The sequence below is a fragment of the Spermophilus citellus genome (assembly GCF_964194105.1).
Source record: "Spermophilus citellus genome assembly, chromosome: 14".
Taxonomy (NCBI): Eukaryota; Metazoa; Chordata; class Mammalia; order Rodentia; family Sciuridae; genus Spermophilus; species Spermophilus citellus.
Window position 1 is genome coordinate 105,740,916 of NC_138194.1, and position 13,727 is coordinate 105,754,642.

General features: G+C 45.2%; 1 protein-coding gene across 1 annotated transcript in view; it reads right to left on the minus strand.

Annotated features, from left to right (window-relative positions):
• ZNF250 (zinc finger protein 250) overlaps positions 1 to 12,964 on the minus strand; it is a 23,991-nt gene extending 11,027 nt beyond the window's left edge. The window contains exons 1-5 of the mRNA XM_081266262.1: positions 12,900 to 12,964; positions 4,921 to 5,015; positions 4,559 to 4,685; positions 4,233 to 4,343; positions 1,955 to 2,014 (exon numbers count right to left, since the gene is read on the minus strand). Of these exons, the coding sequence (XP_081122388.1) occupies positions 1,955 to 2,014; positions 4,233 to 4,343; positions 4,559 to 4,685; positions 4,921 to 4,962 (340 nt within the window). The 5' untranslated portion in view covers positions 4,963 to 5,015; positions 12,900 to 12,964. The remainder of the gene's footprint in view (positions 1 to 1,954; positions 2,015 to 4,232; positions 4,344 to 4,558; positions 4,686 to 4,920; positions 5,016 to 12,899) is intronic.
• Between the last annotated feature and the right edge of the window lie 763 nt (positions 12,965 to 13,727).

Below are 13,727 nucleotides of genomic sequence, written 5' to 3' on the forward strand. Positions count from 1 at the left end.
TATTATGTATCAGGGTTGAGTGTGGGGAACATAAGGATTCATATTTCAATTCCATTAGATAATGCCAAACTAGTGGGGGCAGTGGTGCACATCTATAATCCCAGCAGCCCAGGAGACTTGAGGCAGGAGGATCTTAAGTTCAAGGCCAGCCTCAGCAATTTAGCGAGGCCCTAAGCAACTTACTGAGACCCTGTCTCAAAAAAAAGTTGGGCTTGGTGGCACAGCCAGCTTCAACAAAGGTGAGGCACTAAGCAACTCAATGAGACCCTGTCTCTAAATAAAATACAAAATAGGGCTGGGGATGTGGGTTAGTGGTTGAGTGCCCTGAGTTCAATCCCCTGTACTAAAAAAAAGTTAAAAAGGGTTGAGAATGTGGCTCAGTAGTTAAGCACCCCTGGATTCAATCTCCGTACCAAAAAAAAAAAAAAAAAAGAATCATAGCCTCTGGGACAGGAGTCCCTGGGTTTCTCCTTTGCTAGCAAAGCAATAAAACATTTTTCCTTATTCTAAAAACAAACAGGAACTTGTTCAAGTGTTGTTTCCACTTTTCTTATTGAGTATTTCTATATCTTTTTTTAAGTTTCCTCCAGAGCAATTTGTTTGAGTGTATACCGCATTTATAAACTAAAAACTGAGGATTTAATAGGATCTTCATTAAAAAAAAAAATCTAAATTTACAGTCATCTATTTAAGATTTTTTTTTTTTTTTTTTTTTTTGTGCCAGCAATTGAACCCAGCAAAATCCCACTCAGCAAAATCCCCAGCCCTTTTTATTTTGAGACAGGGCCTTGCTAAGTTACTGAGGCTGGCTTTGAACTTGTGATCTTCCTGCTTCAGCCTCCTAAGCTGTTGGGTAAATAAGATTTTTAATAAATTTTATTTTTTAATAAGTTATGCTGGGGGGCTGGGGTCGTGGCTCAGCGGTAGAGCGCTCACCTAGCACGTGTGAAGCCCTGGGTTCGAGCCTTAGCACCACATAAAAATAAATAAAATAAAGGTATTGTGTTCAACTACAACTAAAAAAAAATAAAAAGTTAAGCTAGGGTTGGGTTGTAGCTCACTGGTAGAGTACTTGCCTCGCAGCGTGAGGCTCTGGGTTCGACACTCAGCACCACATTAAAAAAAAAAAAAAAAAAACAAATAAAAATAAAGATATTGTGTCCATCTACAACTAAAAAAAAAATGTATTCTAAAAAAAAAAAGTTATGCTATATGTTCTTTAAACTGATAAGACTAGTTTTATCCCCCCCCACCCCCAAGGCCCATCTTTATAAAATACAAGTCTGTAGGCCAAAGAAAGAATCAGTTATTTGCATTAAAGTATCACTGCTGGGGGTGGGGGAGGCTGGGGTTGTGACTCAGTGGTACTGGTGCTTGCCTAGCATGTATGAGGCACTGGGTTTGATTCTCAGCACCACATATAAACAAATAAATGAATAAAAGGTCTGTCAATAACTAATAAAAATTTTACAAAAAAAAAAAAAACAAAAGTACCACTGCTCTATTATTTGTTTTCCTGAATGGGTGGCTTCTGTTGCCAGAGCACCTCTGGTGGACTCTGATGCCAGAGTAACAAGGTAAATGAGATGACTTTCATAATACAATAACTGGAGGGGAGTCTCAATCAGCCATGGCTTAAAAGTATCATGTGACTTCTTGTGGGGCAGAGTCACACCTTGCACAGAGCCAACCATACTCCCTTTCAGAATGGTGGCTCTAGTTGTGGTTTTAAGTATAGAGCAGGAAACTATGTTTTCAGTGTGACAAAATACATAAAGGGGAAAAAAGAGATTCTACTGAAACAAATAATGCTTGATTAGGAGAAACCCTTCCTTGTGTGAGTTGTCTTAACAAACTCCACAGCACCCTGGGGAATCCTGTCATATTCTGGTAACGAATAAACATTAATACCTCAGGAATTGTACTGTATTAAAAAAATCACACATGCACTTACCCCACGGACAAGATAAGCTGTCCTGCACACAGACTGCAGTGCGATCACATTTGAGGTTGTCTGTAAAAGGAACAGGGAGATGAGCTGACAACAAAACATTCTTCAAAAATGAAAAATATTCCCACTGCTGTTCTGTTAAAACAGTAAGTGAAAACCAGCAGGGGCACGTAGCTTCTGCTTCTATGCCTATTGCTCTCTAGAAGTGACTCAGTCTCATCCTCCTCTCTGGCCTGGGCCAGAGGCAGAGTAACCAGGTGCTTCTGTGCTCTTGGACAATCTTTAAGTTTTTTTCAGCCATTAAACTCAAAGACTGCTTAAAAAGGGTCAAAAGTCTCCATCAGGCAGGAGCACAGGCACCTCCATGGACAACAGTTTGGTTTGGCAGTGGCTGCAAAATAACTTGTGTTTTCTTGCCTTCTGTGGGAGCAATTACCAAACAATGTGAAGTTCTGTGCACTGTTGGGCATGGTGGCACAAGCTTGTAGTTCTAGCTACTTAGAAGCCAAAGCAGAAGGATTGCTTGAGCCTAGAGTTCGAGACCAGCCTGGACAACATAGGGAAAGCCTGTCTCAAGAAAACAAGTTTCGTGCAAGATTTCTGTGACATAATATTGTGTCCTCTTGTTCACAGTCACTGGTAAATTAAATTCCTCAGAAGCTGTCATACCCATTGCTCCCTGAGGATGTTTGATTTTGCAGGTTCATAAGATTGTGTGGAGGGCTGGGGATGTGGCTCAAGCAGTAGCGCGCTCGCCTGGCATGCGTGCGGCCCGGGTTCGATCCTCAGCACCACATACCAACAAAGATGTTGTGTCCGCCGAGAACTAAAAAATAAATAAATATTTAAAAAAAAAAAAAAAAAGATTGTGTGGAATACTGGGGTCCTGTCCACTAGCTTTAAAAAAGCAAGGAGCAAATTTTCAAGCGGAAAATGGTCACATCTGAAATGTTGAAGTCGATCAACTATGTGCCAACCTTCCCATCTCAAGAGGGGCGCATACTAGCAGGACATAATGACTGAGGTTTTCACAAGACTCAGATGCCATCTTGCACGGTTTTAAGTCTAGACCTGTCTCCATCTGTATCATTCATTCATTCATTCCAGTGCTGGAGATAGAACCCAGGGGTGCTCTAAGATGTATCCACATCCTTTTTTTATTTAGAAACAGTGTCTTGCTAAGTTGTTCAGAATGGCCTCCAACTTGCGATCCTCCTGCCTTAGCCTCCTGAGTTGCTGGGATCACAAGCCTGGGCAACCAAACTGGGCTCCATCTTTGCTTTTACAATTTTCCCCTTAAAGGTCTGGCATATCTTTTGTTAGATTATTTCCAGGATATTTCACATTTCTGATGCTATTATGAATATTTTTTTTTTTAAAGAGAAAGTGAGAGAGGAGAGAGAGAGAGAGAGAGAGAGAGAAAGAATTTTTAATATTTATTTTTTAGTTCTCGGCGGACACAACATCTTTGTTGGTATGTGGTGCTGAGGATTGAACCCGGGCCGCACGCATGCCAGACGAGCGCGCTACCGCTTGAGCCACATCCCCAGCCCCAATATTTTTGTTTTAAAAATTATGTTTTTGGGGCTGGGGTTGTGGCTTAGTGGTAGAGTGCTTGCCTAGCCTGTGTGAGGCATTAGGTTCGATTCTCAGCACTGCATATAATAAAATAAAGGTCCATTGACAACTAAAAAATATTTTTTAAAAAGTATGATTTTGTTTGTTGCTGATGAATAGAAATACAAATGATTTTGTATCCAGCAATACTACTACGTTTCTCTTGTGAACTCTTATCTAATTTTTCTAATTTGGAAATCGCATAAACTTCAAATGACGCTTTTCTTTCTCCTTTTTAATTATTACAGTTTTGTTGTTTTTTTATTCCACCTTATTACACATAGAATGTACGAATGGGCTTTTTCACCTGGCACCTGAGCTCTAACAGCAAGCTTCAGTCCTTCACTATGAATGTCAGGGTGGAGAGACTTCTACAACAACCAGGCAATCTTCAAAACCTGAAAGCCCTATTACAACTAGCCTTGGCTAACAAGTTTTTCTCTCTGAGCAGGGACAAAAATTCATCCATGGCCTGATTTTGTCTCTACCTGGTTTAGCCCTGCTGTACCTAGCTCTAGACCACCAGGTTTAGATTCACCACTACACCTACTTCCTGCCATGGACTGCTACCCAGTCCAGTAATTCCTACTTGTGAGGCCTGACAGGCCATTATAACCCCTAGGCCCAGCCTTCAATGAAAGAAGGGCTAGCTCCCCTCACTTACCTGAGTGGCCATTCCCCAAGCCCTGGCTCTCAGCCCCCTGTCCGTCCAGGACCCATGGGTCTTCCCCTCGTTCCAGCTGGGAGATGACATTGGGCTTGGATCCTGGAAGTCCTGCTCGAGGGGAAGGAAGCCTTTTGTTTATACAACATCTACCCAAATACACTCCCACCCAACCTATGCCACCTTTGGGGACATGAAGACAGACAGGACTGACCTCCTGCTGCAGCGGAGCACACTGGAGTTAGGTGAGCCTCCAGGACCAGCTTGCTCTGAGCCCCCACCGATCTCACACAGAAACACACAATTAAGCATGTGGGTGGACTTACCCAGTGAGACCACGTTTCCGTAGGTCTCCATCATTACGTTTCGGTAGAGGCCCCGCTGCGCAGGGCCCAGGCGATCCCATTCCTCCTGAGAGAGCAGCACAGCTACATCCTCGAAGGTCACCTTAGCCTGGAACAACAGGAATTCTTGGAATAACACCAAATCTTGATGTCTAGGATGGGGTTGTGGGTACATGCCCAGGCAGCTGAGTGTGGGACCCTGTGAGCCAAGGGTGGGGTTCATAAGAAGAAGCCATAAGTTCCGGGGATGCAGTGACACTCAGGCTGCCACAGGGTCCCTGGGCATGGAAGAAACCATAGGGGCTGTGGCCAGGGATACTACACAGGCCTTAGGGACAATTTACCTGGTGTTCTGCTGGCAGTGGCAGGAGTCTGGCAGTTGCCATTACTTTGTTTCTTGGGCCTCTGAGGATGACAGAAATTGGAGGTTCCTGTGGGGCTGTGGAAGGGGAGGGAACATGTGAGGGGCCAGGCCTTGCCTCTGACAGATCCTGACTTCCTGCGGGGAGCCCCAGGGGTCCTTGGTCCTCATGCAGAGCCAGAGAAGAGCATGCTGAGATGAGACCCAAGGAGCAGCACCCACCACAAGCCTGCTGTTCCACACACTTCCGTGCCAGAACTCTGATCCTACAGTGCAGGAACCTGTCCAAGCCCTGAACAAACACATGGTTCCTGGGCCTTCCTAGCCAGAGCAGGGCTCTCTGGCTATGGGCCCAGAAAATCCCAGTTAGGAAGTGCCAAGGGTCTCTGAGCTCCAGATAAAGGGTACCTGATGCCCTCTAAGGGCTCAGGGTCCCAAACCTTCATTACCCAGGCCCCTGGGAGTCCTCATGGTCAAACCTGTGCAGGGGAGCCAGTGAGGACTCTGGACCATGACCACATATGGACTCTGGACTATGCTGCTGAGCCAGAGGATGCCAGCTCACCAGGGCTCCTGCATGTTCTACACCCAAGGTACATGCGTTATGTGGGTTTACAAGCATTAGGCTAGGCTGCCTCCCCAAGCACCCTCCCAACAAGGAGGGGGATGGCCACCAGTGTGGGACTAGGTGGTCTTGCTCAAGGCCCACACTCCTGTGGAGACCCCAACCCACAGATCCATGGTCACTCCTAGACATCCTTTGGTTGCTGAGGGCCATTACCAAGTAGAAATGACGCATCAAAATTTCCTTGCTAGCGTACCCCATGTTAATGATTTCGCTGTTGACATTGCATGTAAGGTGACCTTGCTCAAAGACCAAGGCGGATCCGGGTTTAGAGCTGATCAGGTTTGAGGAAGTATCCCGGTCCTTGGGTTAAGGGCGTTCCCAGTTTAAGACCTTGGATTTTAGGGAAGTTCGATGTTGAGGATTATTGCTGCTGGAATTAGGGTGTTCCTGCTGCCTGAGCTCCCATTGAGTTCTCGTGAGATTCAGAGAGCATTTTGGGAAGAAAGCCTCGTGGAGTAGGTGAATTGTGTGGGAGAAGAACTGGGATTGCCCCAGAGCGTGTGTGGAGGCCGGTGTGAGTTCGGGAATAAAGAATTGCTGTTTGAATCTACAAAGCTGTGGTGGCTCGTGATTCTGTGCCCAGCCAAGACTGCGGCATTTGGTGATCCTGGTGCTTCAATAAGGTAGGGGCTCTCAACCCTATGGCTTGGCCAGGGTATTGGAAGCAGAAACATGAGCAGTGGTGGTTCGGAGCGAACTGAGTCCAGAGTGACCCCAAGGATCTGGTCTGAGACTAGGGGAGGCTTCATCATCAATGAGAAGAGGCCTGAGGCTGGGTAGGTGCTGGGGATGCAAGAGGACAAAATAAACAGAGGTGTCCAACATAACCCAGTAGGCTAGGGAAAACGAGGACTGAGAGGACAGCTGGTCCAAAAGAGGATGGGTCATCTTCTGGAGCATTGAGGGAGGTCTGTGACAGTGACTCAGAGCCTAGCCTGTGACAAAGGCAAAGCACACACTAAAAACATGGTACAGGGGCTGGATTTTGGCTCAATGGTAGAGCACTTGCCTAGCATTTTTGAGGCACTAGGTTCAATTCTCAGCACCAAAAAAAAAAAAAAAAAAAAGATATCATGTCCATCTACAACTAAAAATATTTTTTAAAAAGTGATATAAGCAAAAGAGGATGGGTCATCTTCTGGAGCATTGAGGGAGGTCTGTGACAGTGACTCAGAGCCTAGCCTGTGACAAAGGCAAAGCACACACTAAAAACATGGTACAGGGGCTGGATTTTGGCTCAATGGTAGAGCACTTGCCTAGCATTTTTGAGGCACTAGGTTCAATTCTCAGCACCAAAAAAAAAAAAAAAAAGATATCATGTCCATCTACAACTAAAAATATTTTTTAAAAAGTGATATAAGAGCACAATTAACAGTGTCCCACACTTGTGGCCCCAGCCACTCAGAGGCTAAAGTAGGAAGACTACATGTTTGAGGCCAACCTCATCAACTTAGCCTGTCTCTAAATAAAATAGAAAGGGCTGGGAGGTAGCTCAGTGGAGATTGGGTCTCTTGAGTTCAATCCTCAGTACCAAAAAACAAAACCAACAACAACAACAACAAAAAACCCAGTCAATCCTTTTAAGCATCTGCAACTGGCTTAGCTGGGCACCATGACAAATAGGACTCTTCAAGACACCTGGGGTAGGAGGTCAAGGGTGATCATTCCCTGTTTTCTTTATAAAATGTCCAATATACACACATCTCTGCATACACAATTATCAGGAAGATACACAATAAACTAACAACTACTGCCTCTGAGGCACAGGACAAGGAAACAGGTGGAGACACAGGCTGATTCCCAATCTCCCTATTCTGAAGTTCTCCAAAAGCTCACGTTTCTGTGGGTGCAAGTACAATGCAATCCTACTTAGAATTCCCAAAGGAGTCTCTGCATAAAACTGCCTTACAATTCACATGAACATATATTGGAAAATAGGCAAGAATGGAATTCAAAAGAGTGGGGAAGTATGTATGTAGTGGGTACCCAACGAACCAGGTATCAGCCAGTGATGAAGCTGCTGCAATCAAACCAGAGAGTTGCCTATAAGGGACAGATGGAGCCAAACACGGGTAGAAGCATGGATTTAAAAGACTACAAGCATGGGTGTGGTGGTGCATTCTATAATCTCAGAAGCTCTGGAGGCTGAGGCAGGAGGACAACAAGTTCAAAGTCAGCCTCAACAACTCAGTGAGGCCATGTCTCAAAACATAAAAGGGGTGGGGGTGTAGCTCTGTAGTTAAGCACCCCTGGGTTCATTCAATCCCTGGTACCAAATAAACCAACCAACAAAAAACAGATAAGCAGTAAATTTCAGTTCAGTGGGAACCCATGGTTAATTTAGTAACTTATGTATCTCCAGATGGGATATGCACTAACCAACTCTGGATTAGGTAAAGATGGTGTGTGAACATAAACCTGCCTCACTGCTCTGCTTCCTCCCTTCTGGCTCACTTTCCTGACACCTGCCTGTCCTTTGGTAGAGTCGCACACCTTGTCTCCCGCCATACCTGTTGTTTCCATGACATCATGCACCAGGAGAGATCTGCATCTCTTGTCATTTAACTACCCTCCCAGGGACCACACCCTTATCCAGCTACCTCCCATGGGAATAGACCCTCCCCAAGTGGTCTCCATTCCCTTCATCTCTTCAGAGGAGCAGTCTTTACAGTCTTAGCTTCTGCCATCCCAAACAGCCCTGGTCAGTGTCTCCTTTGATCTCTATGTGGCCAAGTCCTTGTTTACTGTTGGCAGCAGGGACACAACTGGTCTCTTGGGTACCACTCTCTAAATGGGGCCTTCTCAAATGCATCCCTCGATCACCCCCTTCCTCGTTCACTAGGTATGCATGAGAATTTGGCCTTCAGTAAATGCTCAGATTTGGTTCCCTGGAAACCTGGCAGAAGTCAGCTTGCCAAGTCACACTACAGCCCTGACTTCACCTGGGTGAAGGACCAATGATGAACAACCAGAGGAACCACATCTGGGGGCTCCCAGCAGGTCTCCAGGTCTGAAAGCCTGACACAGGAGATGCTGCTTATGTGATAATGACAAGGCTTTGGGGCAGGCCATTCCTGCTTGCGTCCTGTGCTGGTGGATGATACCAGTTTCCCTGTAAATCTGGTGCCAAGCATGGTTATCCCACGAGCCATGATGTTAAGCCCAGGAGATCCAGCCTCTGGTGCCTCTTGGTGCCTCTGAGCTGGCTATCACCATTCCCTCCAATTCAACATCTTCACATGGACATCTTGTAGCATCACAGACATTTAACATCCAATACTAAGTGGGGAGCCACAGTGCCACAGATCCAGAGTGCAGCACCCACCCCCTTCTATCCCGGAGTGGTCTATACAGCCTCCTCCCCTCTTCATTCTCTCACACCAACTCCTAGTCTACCATCCTCACTCAACCTGACCACACTGCCCTGTGACCACCCCTTATCAGTCTTATGGCTCCCAACACCATATCTGCCTAGCCACTCCATCTGCCTTCTCAGGGAAATACTATGATTGTCTTCTGCTAAGAAGTCCTTCCAGTCCCCAGTTCAGCTCCCAGGAAGCTATTCTGAATTTTACAACCTTCTTCAGGGAGCTGCAGCCTCTTCACCTCCTGGAGGCCAACATCCCACTCAGCTTTCACACCACCCCTTCCTGCTGTACCAACAAACCAGAGGGAGGCCCAGCAGAGTAGTCCATGGTGGAACATTTGATAAAGAAATTAATGAAATTACAGGAGCAAAGAGATTACACTTTAAAACTTTTGGCACAGCAACAGGTAAGGAGCTGGCAGAGATGGTGATGCAGAATTTCTTATATTCTTTCTCAGGAAGGCCACCTACATCTCTAAGCCAATCAGACAGGCCCTGAGAGAGCAGGTACCCTAGGGGGATAGACACAAGCAACAGCAGATACAACAATGGCGTTGCAGCAAATGTCACCACGGTTGGCACCTGCTAGATGATTTATACTGTGAGGGCTACCTGAGAGTCAAAATATGGGGTGGGATGACACGTGGATGATGTTCTTATTTTGTATACCATGACCCAAGTCCGAGAAGGGTGTGTGTGTGTCACAGGACCTGGGGCCAGCCTGCTTGCCATACTCTGGGTCTGTGGCACTGCAGCTCCCCCTTGCAAAGCTGGGAGATGACACCCTCAGGGCCTTACAGATATTAGGTGAGCAGAGAGTGCTCACAATAGGAGTGACTTAGATGCTGCTGGACGAGATGATATTATCTGATTCAAAGAGATTAACAGAAGGAAAACTGAAAGACATACCAGGTTGCCAATATGTGTGTGACCAGGAGGGAGGGAAAAGATGGCTAGCTGAGCGAGCCTTAGATCAGAGGGTAGTAGCATATACTGTGGTATGGATGAACTACACATACTGCCAAGGTTAAAAAAAAAAAAAGAAAGCATAATACAAAGAAAGCATATACATATGGCTGTATTCTCATAAAATTGAATACAATGAATTTAAAAATTGGCACTACCTAATATTCCATTTTTATTTACTTCTGACTGGCAGATAAAAGTCTGGGTTTCCTGTAATATGCCTGTGACAGGACGCCAGGATGGGTGAATACTATGCCTCAACCTAAAGCTCAAGTATGAGGCAGGGAAGTGGAACTACTGGGGTCACCGAAAACTTTTTCTTTTTCTTTTTAATACTTAGGATTGAACCCAGAGGGATTCCACCATGGAGCCACATCCCCAGCCTTTTAAAAATTTTGACACAGGGCTCATTAAGTTGTTGAGGCTGACTTTGACCTTGTGATCCTCCTGCCTCAGTCTCCCAAGTCGCGGGGAATCACAAGTGTGTGCCACTGCATGGTTTCCCCCAAGGATCCCCAGGCCCAATTCCAGGCTTTGCTCTTTGAGAACATAGGAGTTCAGACAGAAAAGAAGCATGGTGTGTATATTTTTTTTTTAAATATTAAAGTGCTGGCTCTTAAAAAGTCCTGTAAAGATGCCGGGATAAGAGACTGGGACAAAATGGAAGTCACTGCTACAGAATATCAGAAATGGAGTCTGAGGAGGCTATGACTGTGCTTTGTTACTACCTAACTATGGGGCAAATACAAACAGCACCCATGCACAGTGCTGTTGGCACCCACATGGGGTCACAGCTAAGCAAAGTTCCTACACACTCACTTGCCAAAAGGAGAATGGCAACAAAGAGGGTTCATTCTGCAGATTCAGGAATCTTGCTTTTGGAAATGTTCATGGGCAATAACCCAAAACAAAACCTCCCAGCAGCAATGATGACATAAGGAGAAATGGAAGGAGCCATACTGCAATGAGACTCTGCCCGGAAGGGATCTGGCCCCTGGGATCATAGCCAGGCAGGATTGCAAGCACAAGAACTAAGGTAGGACCCCCATAGCACGAAGAACACAGAATGTGAGGTCTACATAGACACATATACATCTGTTTTGTAAACTAAGCCTAGAAACCAGTGATTCTTTTTGGAATTCCTGATGGTCTTGATGTGACAGAGTGAGCATGTACCTGTCCTTCCAGAGGACCCTGTTCACAGTTGCAGGCTGGGACAGACACATTACCAGTCTCCTAGTCTGGAGTAAGCTGTCAGGATCTCCCCTAGAGCTACCACCCTCCTTTCCTCACTCCCTGGGCTTCTTGCAACAGTTCTCTCTTAGAAGCTACCTCATCAGAAGGTGCCCTGGCCCTCCAAGGTGAAGGCACCTTCTGATGAGGCAGCTTCTAAGTCACCTGTGAGTGCAAAGTAAAACACTGCTAAGCACAATCCCTGCAACCTTCCCAGATTATATGATCAGAGTGATGAATCCAAACTGGTAGCTTTCCTGTAAACCAATGACACCTTGTTTAAAAAAAAAAAAAAAAAAAAAAAAGGAAAAAAACCAGATTCAATTCTCAAATATCAACAAGAAACAAACTTACATTTTAGAAATGTGTAGATTCAGGCCTGGCAAAATGGGGTATGTCTCTAATCCTAGTGTCTTGGAAGGGTGAGGCAGGAGGATGGCAAGTTCAAAGCGAGCCTCAGCAACTTAGTGAGACTGTGAGATCCTGTCTCAAACTAAAAAATAAACAGGGCTGGGGATGTGGTTCAGTGATAGGGTGTCCCTGGTTTCAATCCCTAGTACCACCAAAGCCCCCGAAGTGCAGGATCTGTATGAAGAAAACTATAAAACCTCACAAACAATAAAAGACAATCTGAAAGGCACATATGACAGGTCTCAAAAATAAAGACTGGATAAACTGCAGTGATGTTACTCTCTGCACTGGATTCACAAGCTGACATGCTTCTCATGGGGGTGGAGGTAGTCGAAGAGGGTTCACCAACTGAGGAAGGAGCCAGACATGTCACAGGGCCACAGTGAAAACAGCCACAAGGGCCTCAGTGAGAATCAGCAGCTTAGGAACAGAGCAAAGCAGGTTTAAGTGTGGTGAAGAGACTTAAACTGCTGGAGGAAAAACAATTCACTAAAGGTGCTAGGATGACAGGTTAAGTATTTTAGGAAAAAAATAAAATAAAACATTTCAAAATATTCAACAAACTACCACGAAGTAAAGACAAAGAAATTTTAAAAATAAGAAACAGGAAAAAAAAAAAAATCACATCATCTACTGAAAATCTAACAAATGAGTAAGAGTTAAAATTTTACAACTACTTCATAAAAGAACTTGAATAAGAATAAAGAAAAATATTTATTATTTTCTGAGGGAAGGGTCTTTTTAAGCAAAATACCAAAGCAGAAAGATTGGGGTGCAGAGACCAACAGATTTGCAGCTTCAAAACCAAAACCTATGCACATCAAAGTCACCAGAAACTCCAGAAATGGCCCAAACACAGGGAAGAATTTGGTACAGGACAAAGGTGGTTTTTCAAATCAATTGAAAGATACATTATGGAACAGAGAGTGGACAATGTTAGTAATGGTTGACTTAAGGGGGGAAAAATGAAGGTAGATTCCAAGATGACTGACACCTAAAATTAAAAAACAAAACACAAAACAAACAAACACAAAACGACTGTATTTCACATTTTACTAGTACAAGGGGAAAAACAAAGAGATTCTTTTAAAAATAATCTTGGAGTAGGAAAAGACCTTTAAAACATGGTACAAAGCCCCAAAGTCTTAAAGATATATGATCATTACAAACTTAAAATCTTCTACCTCAAAAACAACCCCGCCACCACTAAAACCAGAACAAAAAACCTTTATTGTAGTTAAAAGACACCCGGGGTGTGTTTTCAACTTGTAAGACAATATGAAGTAGCAAATCACAAAGGAAATACAAATGGCTAAAAAACAATTGAAGCAATTTCAACCTCAACCTCACCACTAACCGTCAAAGTCCCCACAGCAAGAATGCAGGAACAAGCCCCCATAATGGGAGGGAACAGGGCTTGAGTCTCACTCCTCTTACCCCGGTCGCCCAGAAAAGTCCCAGTGCGTAATGCCGACGCAAGGGATGTACAAAACAGATCCCAACAGCGACTGCCGGAAGCAACCCGCAGGAGGCGAGCGCAGTAGAGCGCAGTAGGGCTTCCGAGCTCCGCTTCTAGTTAGCAACAGAAAAGGGTGAGGGCTCGCAAGCCGGCAGCTTGCACCCACATATTTGGGAAGGGTACGCACGAAACTCTCCATTGCCACCTCTGCGTATACTGGGGCAGGGTGCTGGGGAGAATGGTTTATTTTTCTAATATGCTTGCATAAAAAAATTTTTGCATTCCTTTTCTATTACATAAATTAAATGCCCAAAATAAAATGTTTTGTTACCCAAAAATCAGTCTCATCCATTAATACAGAGCTCTTACAAAGTAATAGTGAAAACACCTCATCGGTTAAATAAAACAGTTGTGGGGGGGGTGAGAAATTCGGAAAGAGGCACCTTTGGCTCGCGCTAGCTTCGACCCGAAGGCGTTTTCGCTAAGGCTTGCGGCACCCAGGGTGGGGCGCGGCAGTACGCGCGGTTACTCAGTCGCACGCTCAACCGGTAAACCTCTGGTTTCTAGCCCGGAGTTGGGGCGGCACCTGTGGTCCCAGCTATTCCGGGGGCTGAGACAGGAGGACGCCTGGACTCCGGAATTCGAGGCAACACAGCGAGACACGGACGGTCCTCTCAAACAAACAAAACGCCGCATCGTTTCTGAGTTTTGGGGGAGCCCCCTCCC